Raw genomic sequence first — 19,956 nt, forward strand, 5'->3', positions numbered from 1 at the left:
TCTCAAGTCAGAAGACTATAGATTCAAGCACATCACAGGATTTGAGTACTTCACTGTGGTACTGAGGGAGTGCTGCATTGTCAGAGGTGCCATCTTTCAGATTAGACATGAAAAAATCCCATGACACCATTGGAAAAAAAGAAAGAGGATTCCTCTGCTGTCCTCGCTAAAATTTATCCCTCATGACCAAAAATAGATAACTCTTCATTCATCTGATGGCTATTTCTGTGATCATGTGCAAAATTGGCTGTTGTTTTTTCCCAACAAACAAATACTTCAAAAGTAATTTAAGGCAGTTTTTCAGTTCCTTAGTAAATGTTTGTTCATAGTGTAAAAGAGGAGAGAATGTATGACTGATGCAAATTGTTCATTGATTATCATGTTTAATACAGTTGTTAACCAGTAAAGACTTGTAGCTAGTATATTATAAACTAAATTTTGCAAGGCTATACTGTTGGCACCGAGTCTTCCTCAACAGAAAAATAGATTGGAGTACTAGGTGTGGAAGTCAGCATGCCCAATAATGTTGCATATAATTTTCTGGTCAATAAAATGAATGACCTCAAAATCAGGAGCATAGCAAATTGGAATCACTCTGGTGTCCAGTTCACATTCCCATCCACCGAGACTTCATGCCAGGAGAGGAGCCCAATAAAACATAACTTTGTCCTTTGTGTTTGATGGCACCTTTTTAAACCTTTTATTCCTCAGGTATTGCATCCATACTGGGATATCCACAGTGTGCTACTGGTCCAGATATTCGGTATCAATGTTATCTACACACCTGATGGTAGTGGTCAACAACCAGGCCAAGTCACAATGCGCACAGGAGAGAAGCCAGAACTGGATGCGTTGTTACAGTTGGGGTGGTCGGCAATTCCTCTTTTTTGTGGGTAACTGCACATTAATTCTTTTATCATTCATCCCCATTAGCATGACATGTCTCTGAAATTTTAAAGAGGCTGTGACCTTGGTGGTTTACGGCTTGCAAGCTAGGAAATTCTGCTTCCACCCATTGTAGTGTTATTCTATCTTTTTTTTTGATGCAACTGCTCAATATTGCAGAGCAGTCATTCTAGGAAATACAAGTATATTTTTACTCCTTTAAAATATTACAGGGAATCCTTGAAAATATTCCAGCTTTTGCTTCATTTATATTTTTACTAGTTTGCTACCCTCCTTTCTCAAAGATACTGCTTCTTGCTGAGGTACAGTGCCACAAGTGCCAGCAATCAATACCTTACCAAAATGCCCTTTGTTCACAAGTGAGAAATAGAAGGTTTGAAAATGGAGGGCATCACTAGTTAGTGTGATCCAATTCTTATCTGGTGTCCACACACATGCACCTCCCAGCAAGGCCGACTGAACAGCAATCAGGAGCAGGAACCTGGACTGATGTTTTCTCTCCCTCGCTTGCAGCAATGACCAATGCTTGCATCCAAACTTGCCACTGACACAACTGCTCTCTAGGTCAGTCAGGATAGTCCCAACCAATATCTAGCAGGAGCTGGCTTGTCTCTGGTTTTTGTAGTTCCATTCCCTGAAGTTTTTTAAAATCCTGTTCTTGGAGATTTATTAAAGCCTTTTGTTAATTTTTTAAAGACATGTCTCCAGGACAGAGGATTTTTTGAAGTTCCACTCCCTGAAGTCTTTTTTTAAGTCCTGTTCCTGGTTCCTCAGGTTTTTTTTAAAATGTTTTAAATCTGAGAGTTTCTTTTAAAATCCTATCCCCTTACCCGATTGGGGCCCTTATCCAGCTTCCCTCAGCTTCCCCATGCTGCTTCTCACGTAACAGCTTCAATGTTGCAGGATGTAGAATGAACCAAAAATTGTTCAAGGGACAAAAAGGAAAAAGAAACATGAAAGAAGAGAAAAATTAAAAGTGAAAAGTAGAAAGGGAAAGAGAACAAAAATGATTGAGGAGAAAGAAAGTGAGAAGCAGAGGTGAAGGAGAGAGTGAAACATGTGGCGAGAGAGTGAAACAGACGAGAAGGAGAAAGCGAGGGACATTTTTTTCACAAACGTACCACTCTCATATCCTTAGCTTGAGAGGTGCAAGAGACTGAGGGGGAAATTATCCTCTTTGCGGCAAAATTAAGGCAGTGGAGCTTCTGCCCCAACCTATTCCCCTGGGTTGGAGTTCATTCCTTATGCATGGTGGGCTCCTGGTGTGATTTCCTCCATTGGGAAGAAGCCTACCAATTACATCACGGAAACAGTGGCAATGCTGCTGCAGCAGCGGAGGACGTGACGTGGGAACATTAAGGGGCAGAATTCCTCAAAGATCAAAGTGTTTGGGATTGACTGAAGAGGGTGAAGAAGCAGGAGGTCACTACAAGGCCGTCCTTGCGCACTGTGGGATCTTGGAGCCTTTACTGCCACTTCCCAGGGTCTATCACCATCCCCCAATTTTAAGAATATAAAAAAAAATTCTACAATGGATCTAAAAGAAGGAAAGCATTTTCATTTCCATAGTGTCTTTCATGATTACTGGATGTCCTGAAGTGCTTTATGCCCAATTGAATACTTTTGAAGTGTAGTCATCGTTGTATTGTAGGAAACACGGTAGCCAATTTGTGCACAGCAAGGTCCCACAAACAGTAATGAGATAACGACCAGATAATCTGTTTCTAGCGATGTGGGTTGAGGGATAAATATTAGCAAGGACACCAGGAGATCTGCCCTGCTTTACTTCAGGATAGTACCATGGGATCCTTTACGTCCACCTGAAGCAGTTTAACATCTCATCCAAAAGGCGAGAAACAAAATAACAAACTTACAGAAAATGAGAAACAAATTTTCATTTTGTGACAAAGCCTTGTACATTATAATGTTCATCCAACTGCATAAACAATGCCCTGCAGGAAACAGGAAAGCAGCAATGTTGTGGTTTGCAATGGTACCTCTATAGCTGCTGCCTCCAGTGCTACAGAGTTCCCTAGACTAATCCAGTTACCTCAGCTTAATGATCCTGTATTTTATCTCTCTTTCTCCTTCTAGTCCATATGTGAAAACCGGGGTCCATAACGCTCCACTTTTTCAAGGCTCTCCAGATGCTGTGAGTATCCAGAAAGCTTGAATCTTTTAACAACAGCAGAATATCAACAGTTATACAAAACAGTTCTGTGCTGTCATTTTAGCTACATTCCTGTCACGCTGCAACCTATCCTTTAAACAATTACAATATGAATTTAGCTTTTCATAAATCATTTATTTTCCCCCCCCCCCACCACCCCACATCGATTCTGTTCTATTGTACAACACTTTACAGAGCTTAAGCTAATTTTTCGCCAGTTTTGGACATGATGCCCCAATGTGCAATCTTTGACTATGTCTGCTCTGAAATGGTTGAAAGATAGATTTCAAATATAACTTAAACTCTTTAAGTCAGATGCAGGTGGTTTGTGACAAGTAAATCACTTCTGTTGCAGCCACCATAACTTGCATGCATTTATATGATTTATTATGATGATTTATTAATTAAGTTCTGAATGCGCCTATTTTTGTTCTAAAAATGACCTTATGCTCTACTGATGGGTTTATGAAGGGAAAATGGCTCAAATTTCCAGTGACTCCTGCACATGTGATAACACCAGGATTGGACTGCACTATGGTCAGCAATCACTATCAGGCATCACATATTATTAATGAACCTTTGGGCAAGGTATAGTGGGTGTTCAGCTTCTATAGAATCAGCACCTTCAACAGAGAAGGGGAGAATTTGAAAAAGAAAATTATCTGAAATCCTAAGTGAAACAAAGTCTATCATATACCCCTAAATATTTTAACCTATATTATATCTGTATAATGTATTATTTATTAAAAACTGAAGGAAAAAGGTTTCATTTAAGTGCTGAAAGTTTTGCCAGCAGCATCATTTCAGTAGCATGGGAGAAACTTTGTTCCAATAAATGCATGATAGACTTAGATGACTATTGGGTGACACTTACTTCTCCATAAGCTGTTAGAGTGACATAGGCCCTACTTCCTCAGGGGAGAAAATGGTAAGAAATCAATGTAAATGATATGTTCATAAATAATATCATTGGATAAAGCATTTGTCCAGATAAATAAATATCTGTATATTGCTTCCTGTTATGACAATTTTTGGTCGCATTTTTCTCTCAACAGGTACCATTGCAATTTCTGTGTCAATATTTCCCATTCAGTTAACAGTCAGGCTCCAGCCTGTAGTTTCTTTGTGAATTTCTGAAGTCGTTATCCCAATTGTGCCATCATCTTGTATAATAAAAAAAACTTATGACTGCATATAGTGATATTAGAAGTCCTAGCCGGAATGATGATTGGGTAATTCCCCTGTCAATCATTGCTGTAGGTGACTGGCACTGATTTTATGCATATAATTTGTATCATGTAACTATCCTCCACTCACTGCATTTTTCTGGAGAAATAATCCTGCTTTTAGCAGGAGACTTTGTTACAGTTTCAGTCATGACTTCTGTTTGCTGTAGTTCATAGAGACTGCTTAAATAGACTCTTGTTTACTGAGTAAATAGACTGTTTGCTGTAGTGCACTGTGTAAATAGATTCCGTTTGCTGAGTAAATAGATTTTCTAAAGCCCACCTTAAGTCCAGCCCGCCTCCAACTCATTGACTGACACAGTGGTCTCAATACTCACATTGAAAACATATATCCATCAACTGATGACGAACAGCACCTTGGGCCATTTAGTAGTAATATATTAACTGACCAAAGTCCCTTGACGAATCCACCTGTCACTTTTGTTAAAACATTGTATTTAAGATGCCACCTCTTCTTGTAGGTGTATCTAATTTGAATAAAATGTTCCTACTAATCATGGCAGTTAGATCCAGGCCAAAAATGTGGCAAAAAACAAGTATTTTATTTCTTTGCTTAGGAGTTTCTGAATTATGCGCTTTCACATCCTGTGGAGTACGTCATGGGAGAGTGTCTGAATAAAAAGACGTTGAAACTTACAAAGGAATACAGCAGCATTGCAATAGAAGTGTGGGACGGACATTATTTTGATGATGAGCGCTGTGATTTACCGGTGAGTTTAGAAACATTGAGGTGTTTTTTCTATTGCAGCATTGGCCTTAGGAGAGTGGATTAACTGAGCTGCTGTCCTGCAATTATTTTGATAATGTATAATAAGGGGCTTCAAGATTCTACACATGCTCAGGCTGGCCCTGGCATTTTGGCCACCATAAACGCCCACATAGTCAGAATGTCACAGCAGAGGTAGATAAGCTGTTTGTGTGTGTTGCCATCATGGGGTAGGTTGGACCTGGGGAATGCTCTGTTCCCAGGCACAACAAAAGAGCAAAAGAGGCAAGAGGCTGAGTAAATCATTTCTGCTGAAACCAATACCACCTTCAGGTCTGAGAACCTTCTGGTTGCTGCCAGGAGGGCACTCAAGTTATGCAATAGGTGCAGCCAGGAAATGCTGTGAGCAGTGGTCTTGGTGCCGTCATAGTGCATCTCCAGTATGTCTGCACCTATGGAGCACCCACTGAGGGCTCCAAGAAGAAAAGCTCACCCTCAGAACACATCACCTGCTGCCACAGTATTATGTTCACTAGCCCACATAGATGTTTTTAAAGAGAAGCTACATAAGTACATTAGAGAAAAAGGAATAGAAGCATTTGCCAATATGGTTGGATGATTAGGGATGGGAGGAGGCTGATGTGGAGCATAAATGCTGTCTTAGACCAGCTGGGCCAAATGGCATGTTTCTATGCTGTAGACTTGATGTAACTTTCAGTAGCAAGTTTAAAAGAAAGAAAGAATTTGCATTTATAGGGCTGGATTTAATGCTTCCCCACATGGGGCAGGGGGCGGGTCGCCTTCCCATCGCACCGTAATTAAGTCAGGGGCGGGATAGGCCAACAACAGCCTACCTACCCAGAGGCCAATTTAGACCCTTAAGCGGCCTATTATCAGCCACTTAAAGGCCTCTTCCCAACACCGTTGGAATTAAGCCATTGGTGGGGGAGGCCCTCCACTACTAAGAAAACGAGGCGACCTCGCTGTGGGCTTGGGTGGGGGAGGATGGCGGTGCCCTCCTCCGTTGGCAATCTGTGACCCACGGAGGAAATTGACCCACTTCAGTGAACACCCCTCCCTCCTCCATTGCCGGGGCCTGCCAAACTTGCCCTGGCAACCCCGCCTCACTTAACCTTGGGCCCAGGCCTCCAGTGCTGGACCTGGTTCCAAGGCCTCCTGCAGTACCGGCAGTGGCCACCGCTTCTACATAAGAAATAGGTGCAGGAGTAGGCCATTCGGCCCCTCAAGCCTGCCCCGCCATTCAATAAGATCATGGCTGATCTGCCCCAGACCTCAACCCCTCTTTCTTGCCAGCTCCTCATAGCCCTCAACTCCCAGATATTTCAAAAATCTATCTACCTCCTCTTTAAATATTTTCAGTGATCTAGCCTCCACAACTCTCTGGGGTAGAGAATTCCAGACATTCACTACCCTCTGAGAGAAGAAATTCCTTCGCATCTCAGTTTTAAATGAGTGTCCCCTTATTCTGTAACTATGTCCCCTAGTTTGAGATTCCCCCACTAGTGGAAACATCTTCTCAACATCTACCCTGTCAATCCCCCTCAGAATCTTGTACGTTTCAATAAGATCACCCCTCATTCTTCTAAACTCTAATGAATAGAGGCCTAACCTGTTTAGCCGTTCTTGATAAATCAACCTTTTCCTGCCAGGAATCAGCCTCGTGAATCTCTTTTGAACTGCCTCCAATGCCAGAATATCCTTTCTTAAATACGGGGACCAAAACTGTACACAGTACCCGGGTGCGGCCTCACCATCACCCTGTACAGTTGTAACAAGACTTCCCTATTTTTAAACTCCAACCCCTAGTAACAAAGGCCAAAATTCCATTTGCCTTCTTAATTACTTGCTGCACCTGTATGCTAACATTTTGCATTTCATGCACAAGAACGCTCAGATCCCTCTGTGCTGCACTTATTTGGAGTCTCTCTCTATTTAAATAATAATCTGCCTTTTGATTCTTCCTACCAAAGTGCTTGACCTCACACCTTCCTACATTAAACTCCATCTGCCAAGTTTTTGCCAACTCACTCAACCTATCTATATCCCCTTACAGATTCCTTATGTCCTCATTACAACATGCCCTCCCACCTATTTTTGTATTGTCAGCAAATTTAGCTGTGCTGATACTACTGAGCTGCCAGTTCTCTGATTGGTCAGCAGCCCTGGGAGGCGAGATTCCTGTCTCCAAGAGAAGGGGATCCCAGCGCCAGGCAGTAAACTGCCTGGGCCCCATTAAATAGAGCCGGGGGGGTTTCGAATGGCCTTGCCAACTCCACTAAATCAAGCCCATATAATGCCTTTCACATCCTCAGGATGTCCCAAACCTAGTGAATTACTTTTGTAGTGGAGTCACTTTAGTTACGTTGGCAAACACAACAGCCAATTTGCACAAGGTAAAGTCCTGCTAATAGCAAGTGAGAGGAACATCCAGTTGATCTGTCTTGATAGCGTCAGCTGAGGAAGGAATGTCGGCCAGAAAGATATGGCAGGTTTATGTTGATTGGCGACTGGCTGCAGGAGACCTGCAATATATTGGAATCAGCAGCTGAAGAACAGTATAACAGCAGGCCTTAGAAGTAGGGAACTGGATAGCAACATTGATATAAACGCTCTTCTTTCTTTTTTGAGACCTAAATTTAAATCAAATTCAAACTAACGGGATGAAAGTTTTTTCGCTGTGTTGGCTACAGGTTCCTATAAGAAATGTGTTTGGGTAGTCTCAACCAAGTTTCTGGTTAATATGAGGTCATTGCACAAATTGCCCATAATTCTGACATACATTGATGCTAAATTGACAGACTCACCTAGAATGTCCAGTGTAGGAAATGGAAAAATTCACACTGGTTAAGTAAGGCACACTTTACTGTAGTTCAGTCAAAGCCATTGTTGGGGTGAAGTCAATGGAATCTTACACCACATATTGCCATATCTTGAACATTGTTAGGTGCTATATAAATGCCAATTCTTTATTTCAAAAATATATTGAATGTTATGTATTTTGATTTTACTGTTTTAAGAATTGTTACATTGATTGTACTCTTTCAGGTGTTGCACTACTTCGTCAAAATATTTCACAAGAATTGCAGATGCATTTTGAACTGACATTGCTGTGGCAAGCATTTTAATGGCTATTGCTGCTGGATTATTTAATAGGATTAATTTTGGACTATGTTATGTTTAGGGCTTCTAATTTTTTATTCTAAAATGCCACCAAATGCTCCAGGACTTTTTTTTTCATTATTAACTAGTAGGAAAAGTTATCCCTTCCTTCCCCCAAAAAATAAATCCTCCTACTACTTCGTGACCATATTTGCAGTGACCAAATCAAACAATTTGCACTTTTATTTTATTTATTTAGAGATACAGCACTGAAACAGACCCTTCGGCCCACCGTGTGTGTGCCGACCATCAACCACCCATTTATACTAATCCTACATTAATCCCATGTTCCTACCTCATCCCCAACCACCTACCTATACCAGGGGCAATTTATAATGGCCAATTTACCTATCAACCTGCAAGTCTTTAGCTGTGGGAGGAAACCGGAGCACCCGGCGAAAACCCACGTGGTCACAGGGAGAACTTGCAAACTCCGCACAGGCAGTACCCAGAATCGAACCCGGGTCGCTGGAGCTGTGAGGCTGCAGTGCTAACCACTGCGCCACTGTGCCACCTTACCGCACTTTTCACAAAATGCTTTATAGTGAGAAATCGGGGGAGACTGTTAAAAGCATGGCCAAAAAGGTAGGTCTTGAGAAGCTTTATAAAAAGTAGGAAGTGGAATGGCTTAGGAAGAGAATTCTTAAGTGCAGGGATATGTTTGCTGAAAACTCTTACTGATAGTACAATGAAACAGGGGAAATGCACTGTAAATCTCACTCAGAAGAATGGAGGGTGCGTTTTGTTACCTATGGTTGGAAAGTTGTATAGTTACAAAGGCTGTGGAGAAACTTGAAGAAAGGTCAAGAATTTTAAAGTCATTGTGTTGAGAACTGAGGAGCCAATGGAGGTGAATGAGAACAGGGCAGATAGAAGTATGGGATAGGATGTAAACTTCAGAGGGCTGAATGACTTGGAGTTTATGAAAGGTACAGCCCCATAGCAAAGAGAGTGTTGAACTAATGAATAAAAGTAAAATACTGCGGATACTGGAAATCTGAAATAATAACAGAAAGTGCTAGAAATATTCAGCAGCTCTGGCAGCATCTGTGGCGAGAGAAACTGAGTTAGTGTTTCAGGTCAATGACCTTTCATCAGAACTGGTAAAGGTTAGAAATGTAATAGGTTTTGAGCAAATGAAAGGGGGCGGGGGGAAGAAGAACAAAAGGGCAGGTCTGTGATAGAGCAGAGGGCGGGAGAGATTAGATGGCAAAAATGTCATGGGATAAAAGGCAAAGAAAGACAAAGCATTTGTCCAGAGATAGTGTTAATGGCAGAATAATGAACAACTCTGTCCAAAAGCAAAATCATGAAAAACAAGTTTAAAACCAGCACATGGTTAAAAAAAATCAAAATAGGGGTCATGGTCTGAAGTTGTTGAACTCAATGTTGAGTCTAGAAGGCTGCCTAATCGGAAGATGAGGTGCTGTTCCTCAAGCTTGCATTGAGCTTCAGTGGGCCACTGCAGCAGGCCAAGGACAGAAATGGGGGTGTGAGAGCAAGGTGGTGAATTAAAAATGGCAAGCAACTGGAAGCTTTGGGTCATGCTTGCAGACTGAGTGGAGGTGTTCTGCAAAGCGGTCACCCAATCTGCGTTTGGTCTCACCAATGTAGAGACCACATTGTGAGCAGCGAATACTGTATACTAAATTGAAAGAAGTACAAGTAAATCACTGCTTCACCTTTAAGGAGTTTGGGGCCATGTATGGTGAAGAGGGAGGGGGTAAAAGGACATATGTTACACCTCCTGCAATTGCATGGAAAGGTGTTGTGGGAAGGGGATGAGGTATTGGAGGTGATGGAGGAGTGGACCAGGGTGTCACGGAGGGAACGTTCTCTTTGGAATGTTGACGGGAGGGGAAGGGAAGATGTGTTTGGTGGTAGAATCTTGCTGGAGGTGGCGGAAATGGCAGAGGATGATCCTTTGGATGTGGAGGCTGGTGGGGTGGAAATTGAGGACAAGAGGAACCCTATCGCATTTCTGGGAGGGAGAGGAAGGGGTGAGGGTAGAGGTGCGGGAAATGGATTGGACACGAACAAATGAAGTCTGCAGGGAATGAAGTCTTTGGACAATCATAGATTAATATGAATGCTTGAAATTGAAAATACCAAGCCACTGTATAGCTGCTGTCTGATTGGTCTATTTTTCATTCCATCTACATCAGGTTATTAATGACCTTCTCCCAAGAAATAAAATTAATACATTTCTGAAAGTGCAATCTAACAAGAAGGGCAAAGACATGACACAGCTTGTCCTTCAGAGTCTGGATCGGAGAATCCAGAAGGCCAGAAGAAATCACCCTGAATACAAACGTGAGGAAGAATTCTATGAAGAAGCAATGGCAAGGACATTCTACACACTTGTGGTTAGTACAACCATGTACAGTGCATAAGATCTGACATGGAGCAACACTGGGATTTACAGGAATGGGTTCTCTGCTACTGACCTGTCTGTGTGCTGCAATCGATGTAATGTTGGCATGGTTAATGGGAAAATTCCTTTACTGTGAATACCGTCTTGTGCTCCAATAAGTTCCTAATTATAATTAAATTATTGAAGAACTATACTTGAAGGATTATTGCTGTACAATGAACTTATCCTTGAGTTTCCATAACAATATCAAAATATTATTAAAATAACAATTTACAGCTGAAAACACATTTCTTTCTTCCTTATAACTTACTTTATTTTATATATATATGTCCCATTTTCCCCCCCAGAATATGCCAGTACCCCATCTTCAGTTGAGCGAGTGACCCGGAGACCTGATTATGTGATCTTCCACCAGTGCTGTTCTCTTAGAGGGTTCAAGAAGGTGCACTGGCAGCCCTGTGTGACCATAGAACCATAGAAAAATTACAGCACAGAAGGAGGCCATTCAGCCCATCGTGTCCATGCCGGCCGGGGGGAAAAACTTGCCGCCCAATCTAATTCCACCTTCCAGCACCTGGTCCATAGCTTTGCAGGTTACAGCACTTCAGGTGCATGTCCAGGTACCTTTTAAAAGAATTGAGGTTTTCTGCCTCCAGCACCATTCCTGGCAGTGAATTCCCTCTGGGTGAAAAAGTTTTTCCTCATGTGCCCTCTAATCCTTCTTCCAATCACCTTATATCTGTGCCCCCTGGTAATTGACCTCTCTGCTAGGCAAAACAGGTCCTTCCTGTCTACTCTATCTAGGCCCCTCATAATTTTGTACATCTCAATTAAGTCACCCCTCAGCCCCCTTTGTTCTAAGGAAAACAACCCTAGCCTATACAATCTTTCCTCATAGCTGCAGCTTTCAAGCCCTAGCAACATTCTTGTAAATATCCTCTGCACTCTCTCCAGAGCAACTGTGTCCTTCCTGTAATGTGGCGACCAGAACTGTACGCATTACTCCAACTGTGGCTGAACCAGCGTTTTATATAGTTTCAGTATGACATCCCTGTTTTTGTATTCTATACCTCAGCCAATAAAGGAAAACATTCTATCTGAATTCTTCACCACTTTATCTACCTGTCCTGCCACCGTTAGGGACCTGTGGACATGCACTCCAAGGTCTCTCACTTCTTCTACCCCTCTCAGTATCCTCCCGTTTATTGTGTATTCCCTCGCTTTATTTGCCCTCCCAAATGCATTACCTCACATTTCTCCGGATTGAATTCCATTTGCCACTTTTCCACCCACTCAACCAAACCATTGATATCATTCTGGAGTCAACAGCCGTCCTATTCACTGTCAATTACACAACCAATTTCTGTGTCATCAGCAAATTTCCCAATCATGCCTCCCACATTTTAGTCCAAATCATCAATATATATCACAAACTGCAAGGGACCCAACACTGAGCCCTGTGGAACGCCACTGGAAACAGCTTCCAATTCACAAAAACATCCGTCGACTACTACCCATTGCTTCCTATCACTGAGCCAATTTTGGATCCAACCTGCTCCATTCCCCTGTATCCCATGGGCTTTCATTTTACTGACCAGTCTGCCATGCGGGACCTTGTCAAATGCCTTACTAAAATCCACGTAGGCCACATCCATTGCACTACCCTCATCAATCCTCTTTGTTACTTCCTCAAAGAATTCAAATAAGTTGAAGACATGGCCTTTGCTGAACAAATCCATGCTGACAATCCCTGATCTGTCCGTGCCTTTCTAAGTGGCAGTTTATCTTGTCCCTCAGAATTGATTCTAATAATTTACCCACCACCGAGGTCAGACTGACTGGCCTATAATTATTAGGCCTATTCCTCGCACCCTTTTTAAAATGGTATAATGTTTGCAGACCTCCAATCCTCTGGTACCTCGCCCGTATCCAGTGAGGATTTGAAGATGATCCTTAGCGCATCCACTATTTCCTCTCTGGCTTCTTTTAACAACCTGGGATGCTATCCATCCGGCCCTGGCGATTTATCCACTTTCAAGGATGTCAGACCCTCCAGTAATTCCTCTCTCATTATGCTAATTGTATCTAATATTTCACACTCCTCCTCCTTTACTACAATGTTTACATCATCCCTCTCCTTTGTGAAGACAGAGGCAAAAAACCCATTAAGAACCCTTCTCACATCATCTGCATCCACGTGCAAGTTCCCTTGTACATCTCTGATAGGCCCTACCCTTTCCTTAGTTATCCTCTTGCTCTTAACGTACTGATAAAACATCTTTGGGTTTTCCTTGATTTTACCTGCCAATATTTTTTCATGTCCTCTCTTTTCTTTTCTAATTTTATTTTTTACTTCACCCCTGCTATATTAGGCTTTCTAAAGTATTAAGTTTTTTGTGATCATCATAAGCTTTCTTTTTCTGCTTCAGCATACCCTGTAAACCTCCAGATAACCAGGGGGCTCTAGATTTGACCGTACCACCCTTTATCTTTGTGGGGACATGCCTACACTGTGCCTGTAGAATCTCACTTTTGAATGACTCCCACTGTTTGCCACTGATTTTCCTTCCAGTAGCTGTAGTCAATCCACTTTCACCAGATCACATCTCAGTTTTGTGAAATTTGCTTTCCCCCAATTTAGAACTTTAACTCCTGTCTTATCTTTGTCCTTTTCCATGATTATGCTAAAACTAACTGTATTATGATCGCTATTTCCAAAATGGTCACCCACTGCTACTTCTTCTACTTGCCCAGGTTCATTACCGCAGACTAAATCTAGAATTGTGCCCCCTCTCATGAGGCTTGTTACGTGCTGGCTAAAAAAGTTCTCTTGAATGCAGTTTAAGAATTTTGTGCCCTCTGTGCTCTTCACACTGTTTGTATCCCAGTTGATATTAGGGTAGTTGAAATTCCCAACTATTATTGCCCTATAGTTTTTACACTCTGAAATTTGCCTACATATTTGTTCCTCTAGCTCCCTCTCACTATTTGGGGGTCTGTAGAACACTCCTAGTAGTGTGGCTGCTCTTTTTTTTACTTCTGATCTCCATCCATATGGTCTCATTTGCTGATTCATTTATCATATTATCCCTCCTCACAGCTGTTATTGATTCCTTAATCAATAATGCCACACCCTCCTTTTTTATCCCCCTCTCTATCCCGCCTGAAAACTCTATATCCAGGGATGTTGAGCTGCCATTCTTGCCCCACTATAAGCCAAGTTTCTGTTACAGCAACAATATTGTGTTGCCATGTGTCTATCTGTGCCCTCAGCTCATCGGCTGGCATCAACAGTTTTCTGAATTTTTTCTTCCTGTGGGGGAACAACTGGGCAACTTCCCATGACAGTATGACTGAGACTGTGAACTTGTGGCACAGTATGTTCCAGCTCCAGCCCTGTCCCCCATTGGACTGCAGGTCAAAAAGCACAATTCGTAAAATGCAGCTATATTGGCGCCAAAGTATTTCTGCCTGTGCAAAGGCTGGGGCATTCAGACGTGACATTTCAACACCTGTCCCAGTACATTTCTTCCCTACCCCCAATCATCCTGCTTCAGTGAAATGTCTCAGCACTGAGAAAGGTTCTGCCAAGACGACTTTCAAGGCTGTTTTCTATTATGGAAATCCTTTGAGCTCGTAATTTAAAGTGAATGAAAGCATTCAACATATTTTACTGTAATGGTTTATATTCTGATTTGATCTTTGCATCAAAGTAAGAAATGTAACAAGATCCGAACCAGACATGTTAATGGATACCTGCTTAGTTTTTACCTCCTATTCATACACACTAATGCACTGCACAATATTTTTATTGGCAGCTAAATAAGGCTCTTTAAGTTACATCCCATCCCTTGTTTCCCACAAAAAACTTTCAAAATTTAAAGTTTGGGTAAACTGTGAGCAAATGACTTGTTTTAGGTTAAACTGGACCCCTGAAAATGTTTTGTAGTGAGACAGTGTCTTTATATGCTTGAAGTTAAAGATGTCAAGTCTCTGTACTCAATGACATTCAACTCCACTGACCATATGTGGCTTGATAATTTATGTTCCTGTAATCAACGTGTAATCTGTTATGGGTCTCCAGGGGTGGCATAAGTTATCTGATGGCTATAAGTCAAGAGATTTCTTAAAACTGGACAAACATCCACTGCAAGTATCTATTCCATGTTTTATAAAGATTATCTCTGTTCAGAAATTACTTTTCCAACCCCTAACATAGAATTATATTTGGGTTGTTTTCAGAGTGACTCCTATGTGTAGTTTAGGGCTAGCTCGTCAGTGCAGCAGACATCTAATAAAAGCAATCTGAGAAGTTGCGACCTGTGTTCACTTTGGGCCAATTTTGAGCTCACCATCACCTTCTCAAGGGCAGTTAGAGATGGGCAATAAATGCTGGCCTAGCCCATGAACGAATAAAAAAAAAAATGAACTGAAATACCAAGATGTGTGCTGGTAAAGGCAATTACATCATTACAATCCTGATGAAATGTGCAAAAAATGGACTTTCCACCTCAACACCTATTCCCATCTGAATATCATTCAGTATCTTAAAAGAACTTCAACTTCATCAGAGCCCAGTTATGGGCTAACAGTTTATGTCCAACACCCTTCTCTTTCACTGAGTCACTTCTGACAAATTGGAAATCGTATTATGTGAACTATATTTATTAGGGATGCTCAAGATGGCCTCAGACTTATTGGGAAAGCAAGGAAAATTTTTAGGAAAATTTTCCACTCATGATTACTACCTCAAGATAAAAATTACCCCCAAAATCGTTATTAAATTTGCTCACTAATTCCAAACTCCTACTCATCTGGCCTGCCACCAACACTGATACTTGTGCCTCAATATCCTCCACAGTTTAAGATCTGGATCTTTATTCCATCTAAGTGCCTTGGGTCTGTAACTTTCAATGCTCTTGTCTTGACATAACGGAAATTTTAGCGACCTCCGATTTGCAGGCTGTAATATTGAACACACGGTGAGTGACCAGCCTGGCTGTTTACTACAAGATCTGACTGTGCCACCTTAATTTGTACTGATGCCCCTTCTCTCTGGCCAAAACCCTTTATTGCTCCAAGATTATTCTGGAGAGTAGAAATAATTCTAAATTCTGCACCTCTTAATCTTTACCTCAGACTCAAAATATGAGAAACTCATGGATTTTTCTGTGTCCAAAGTCAAGGCTATCTTTTGCTGCATCTACTGACAACTCCTGCTTCTCAATTCCAAATACTCTGTTCTATCTTCCACCTAAAGAAGCCCTCACCCGTCCTTTTTGCTCCCCTCAACACATTCATCTCATTCACGAAGCCCACCACCTGCTCCCTCAATAACCTCCCAACCCTTACCTTTAGGGTCTGTGCTCTCCAACAGCGTCAACCTGTCTGCATCCTCCAGAAATTTCCTACCTCCTTCAAAACCACTGTTATTACCCCTCTCATTAAGAAACCCTCATTCTTTCTAACACTTCTGTTTCCTTTTAATTAAAGTCTTGGAAAATGTTGTTGCCTTGTAACTATGCTCCTACCTCTCTTTGTTCGAGACTCCAATTTGGCTTACAGTCCGTCCACAGCATTGAGACTGCAATGGGCAAAGTCACCAGTGCCAAAATGTGTAACCATGACCTCTCAATCTTAACACCATTAATCACGCTATCCTCCAACATCTGCAGTCTGCCTCTCCTCTCTCCGGGCTCCTTTCAGCTACTGATACCATTTCATACTGATGGATGTTTTATAGACCACATCCCCTCCAATTTTCTGTGCTCCTCTGCTAAAGTCGCAGGAAACATCATCTCTCCAATGTCTTAACAAAGAGGTAGGTCAGTCTTTGTATGAGGTTAGGCTGTGACTTTTCACTGCATATTTTATCATGGGAGCCATTACAATACAAACTTGATAATGTCAAACTTGATGTCTGGATGTGTATTTTCTAGCAGGGCTCCTGGGTAACAATAAGAAACAGGTAACCTGACTGATTTTCTCCTCTCTAACCCAGATACTAAAGCCAATTGTAGCAACCTTACTAACCTCAATCAACTCAGCATAGGTGGGACCAAACCAGGAATTTTCTGGTCAATTAAACACTGCTTTTACCAACTAAGCCATCAGAGAACTTTGTTCATGCTGATGTTAAGTGCTCAACTCAGGCTGCTCTTGAGTATCCAGTTTCCAGCAAACATAGGAATGCAGGAGCAGGAGTAGGCCATTCTGCCCATCAAGCCTGCTCCACCATTCAATACAATCATGGCTGATCAACTACTTCAAAGCCTTTTTCCCACACTATCCCCATATCCCTTTATGTCATTGGTATTTAGAAATCTTTAGACATGCTCTTGCTTCTAGCAGACTCTTGGAACTGGATATTTGGGTGTCAGCCATGGCTCACTGGTAGTACTTTCACCTGAACCAGAAAGTTGTCCCAATCCAGGGACCTGAGCACCAAAATCTTTAACACTTTGAATGTGTCGTCTTTCAGGTGAGATGTTACACTAAGGCCCCATCTACACTCTCAAACAGACTTGAAGGATCCCATGGCACTATTTCATGAAGAGCAGAGGTGTTCACCCTGTGTTGTAGCCAATATTTATCTCTCAACACCTAAAACCAGATTATCTGTTTATTATCATATGCTGTGTTTCCTTCATCACAACAGTGACTACACTTCAAAAGTACCTCATTAGCTGTAAAGTGCTTTTAAAAGCAAGTCTGTCTTTCTTTTGAATATAATAGCTGTCTGAGTTATAAAGTTCGTACAAGCAAATTGGAATTCACAAATTATAATTTTCTTTTTTATTTTCTAAAACAGGAATCAGCACTAATGAATGCAGGATTTGGACCTCTCTGAATGATAATCGTATGACGTGAGCTGCATGTAGCTGTGAAGAAAGGGACAGTACACTCAGATATGTAAATTTCATGATTATGAGGGACCTGTAATCTCCCTGGAAACTTTTTTTTAGAAAACTGCAGCTAGAAAATCTTGCTGGCACAATTTTTCTCCTGATAGTCCATGAACTTTTTGCCTCTTTTTTTTAAACTTTTCTGGTAACTATTTTTTCCGTGAACAGAAGTTTTAGTGAGAATATGACAAACTAAACAAGAGAAGACTGGCTGTTTCCATGGAGTGAACTGGGGGTAATTTTATCCTAACCCGCAAGTGAAGCATTAATGCCGGCATGGACTGATTGGGCCGAATGGCCTGTTTCTGTGCTGTACATCCTACGTAATCCTATATGTATGTTGGGAAACTGTGGTGATCGGACGTAATGCTGGTTTTACACACTGCCCAGTTTTACTCTCCATTGATTAAAATTGGGTGGGTTAGAACTAGAGTTCCACTCAACCTAGTTGGATTCCTGCCTGGAGAGTTAGATTAAAATTAGCCCTATGATACAGAGTTTCTGAAGAACTAAAGTTCAGACTGTAAATAGAAGGTGAGATATTGCAAGAATTTGGGGCTTTTGTGTTTCAAAATTATGTCTTTATTGCATTTGATGATAAATTAATGTTGGCGAGATTTTCCCAGATCTGCACCAGGGATCGCCTGGATGCATCAAATATTGGAACATGGGAAGGTCAGTTGGGAGGCCAGAAGCTGTAAAGGAACTGTACAATGTTCCTTCCATGTAGATGAATGGAAGGAAAATCGGGTAGATTCCTTTACAAGTTTGCACTCCAAGCAGTCCGCTTTTTTGATCCACACTGCACCCTTGCAATCTAGTGTATTGGGGCGCAGACCCAGGAAAATCTCCCCATCATAGTGATAACTTGGTGAGGCTTGGATGCACTACATAGTTTGGCTAGAGAATTGCTGTAATAATGAGATAGCCCTATCTCCAATCTTGGCTTGCTGCTAGTCAGGCTCTAAGTTCAGAGCAAAACCTTACAAAATTTGTCTTTATGCCTCTTGTAGAGACACAAACATACTTGGGATACAGGTTCTAATTTTCACACAGCCCTATGTTTAGAAATTCTTTATTTGCCATTTTCACACAGCCCTATGTTTAGAAATTCTTTATTTGCCATTTCCCCCAGAAAGGTAAACTTGAGCACAACAGTCTGCAAAACTTTGTTTGTATGAGGCAGACTTTTGTGTTTTTTGAGTGGTAGGCTGTGTAGAGGGTGCCAATGATTAACTTCACTGGAGGCATAATAAGACAACAAAAAGTCAAGGACTGAGAAAAGTACTTCCATTCCACTGGAACCTCTCTCTGTGGCATTCTGACTCTCAACCTGGCATCCAACTGTGTTCTGAATGACCCTGTCTCAAATATCCTGCTTGATAGGTTATTCAAGACATTTATCACCCTTTGCAAGAGGGTCTTTTTGGTATCTGTGCCAAATTTACCTTTCACTGGTTTGTATTTATGATGTCTGGTTCTACTGACCTGCCTTATCTTAAAGTAATATTTGTGATTTATCTTATCTAAGCCATTTCATATTGTATTTACCGCAGTGAAATTCCCCCTTAAATCTGTAGCTGTAGAGCTTTTTCAGCCTTTCCTCATGTCATCTGCCTTGCACTCAAAATCAATCTTTTTTTTCATCCTTACACTTTCTCTGCTGCTTACACATCCTTTTTGTAGCATGGTAACCAGAATTGTACATAGTATTCCACATGTGCTATAACCAGTGCATACTACAGTCTTAGCAGAACCTCATTAAACTCATTCCTGAAACAAGTTTGCTGCTGTAATGAAGTTTATTCTAAACTTAGTATTTTTTAAAGTTTTCCTTACAACTTTTCTTTTTATAAATGGATAAGACCAAACTAAAGCTGGTTACTGTAAATCCAATTAAACAACAGTGAATGAAAAAATGCTTATGTTAGTGAATAAAATTCACATTGGTCTTCCAACTTTGTGTAATGTGATTTTTATGGTGGTGTTTTATTTATTTAAAATTCTTTTACTGACTATTTACTCTTTAGTGAGGGACATGCACCCTCAGTTAATTCCTGTAGTCCAGCCTAAATCTGCTGCTGAGGGGCTCAGATGGGCAGCCTGCTTCCAGATCTCCTCTGAAGTCCCCTTTGGCCAGTTATCAGGAGGTGCATGGTAGCAACACAACGATATCATCCAAAATGATTTTCTTTTCTCTGCAGCCTCAGCTTGTCCTTTCAATGTTCAAAAGGCTGAGTTTCCAAACGGGTCAATAACCTCCTGCTGGTTTGAGAACTACAGAAGTGTTGGGAGTCGGCCTTTAACTTTCTAGCCCTGATGTCGCCTGTTCTCTGACTTTGTAGTGTACTAAGATGACTGCCTTCAAAGGCAGAGCTACCTGCTAAGAAAAGTCTCTGTACAGAATGATTTTCGTACTGCTAGGCCTGACAGCATGAGTCCTCAAAAGGATCAGAATCTCTGTTGCT

At 41.4% G+C, this 19,956-nt stretch overlaps 1 protein-coding gene across 3 annotated transcripts in view; it reads left to right on the forward strand.

The window, feature by feature from the left end:
* Window positions 1-19,388, forward strand: part of LOC137346526 (uncharacterized) — a 127,615-nt gene extending 108,227 nt beyond the window's left edge. For all 3 annotated transcript variants that reach the window (XM_068009997.1, XM_068009998.1, XM_068009999.1), the window contains 5 exons: window positions 712-893; window positions 3,001-3,058; window positions 4,881-5,033; window positions 10,375-10,575; window positions 17,395-19,388. In XM_068009997.1, the coding sequence (XP_067866098.1) occupies window positions 712-893; window positions 3,001-3,058; window positions 4,881-5,033; window positions 10,375-10,575; window positions 17,395-17,433 (633 nt within the window). In that variant the 3' untranslated portion in view covers window positions 17,434-19,388. The remainder of the gene's footprint in view (window positions 1-711; window positions 894-3,000; window positions 3,059-4,880; window positions 5,034-10,374; window positions 10,576-17,394) is intronic.
* Window positions 19,389-19,956: the final 568 nt, after the last annotated feature.

The sequence above is a fragment of the Heterodontus francisci genome, chromosome 30 (genome assembly GCF_036365525.1).
Source record: "Heterodontus francisci isolate sHetFra1 chromosome 30, sHetFra1.hap1, whole genome shotgun sequence".
NCBI classification, from domain to species: Eukaryota; Metazoa; Chordata; class Chondrichthyes; order Heterodontiformes; family Heterodontidae; genus Heterodontus; species Heterodontus francisci.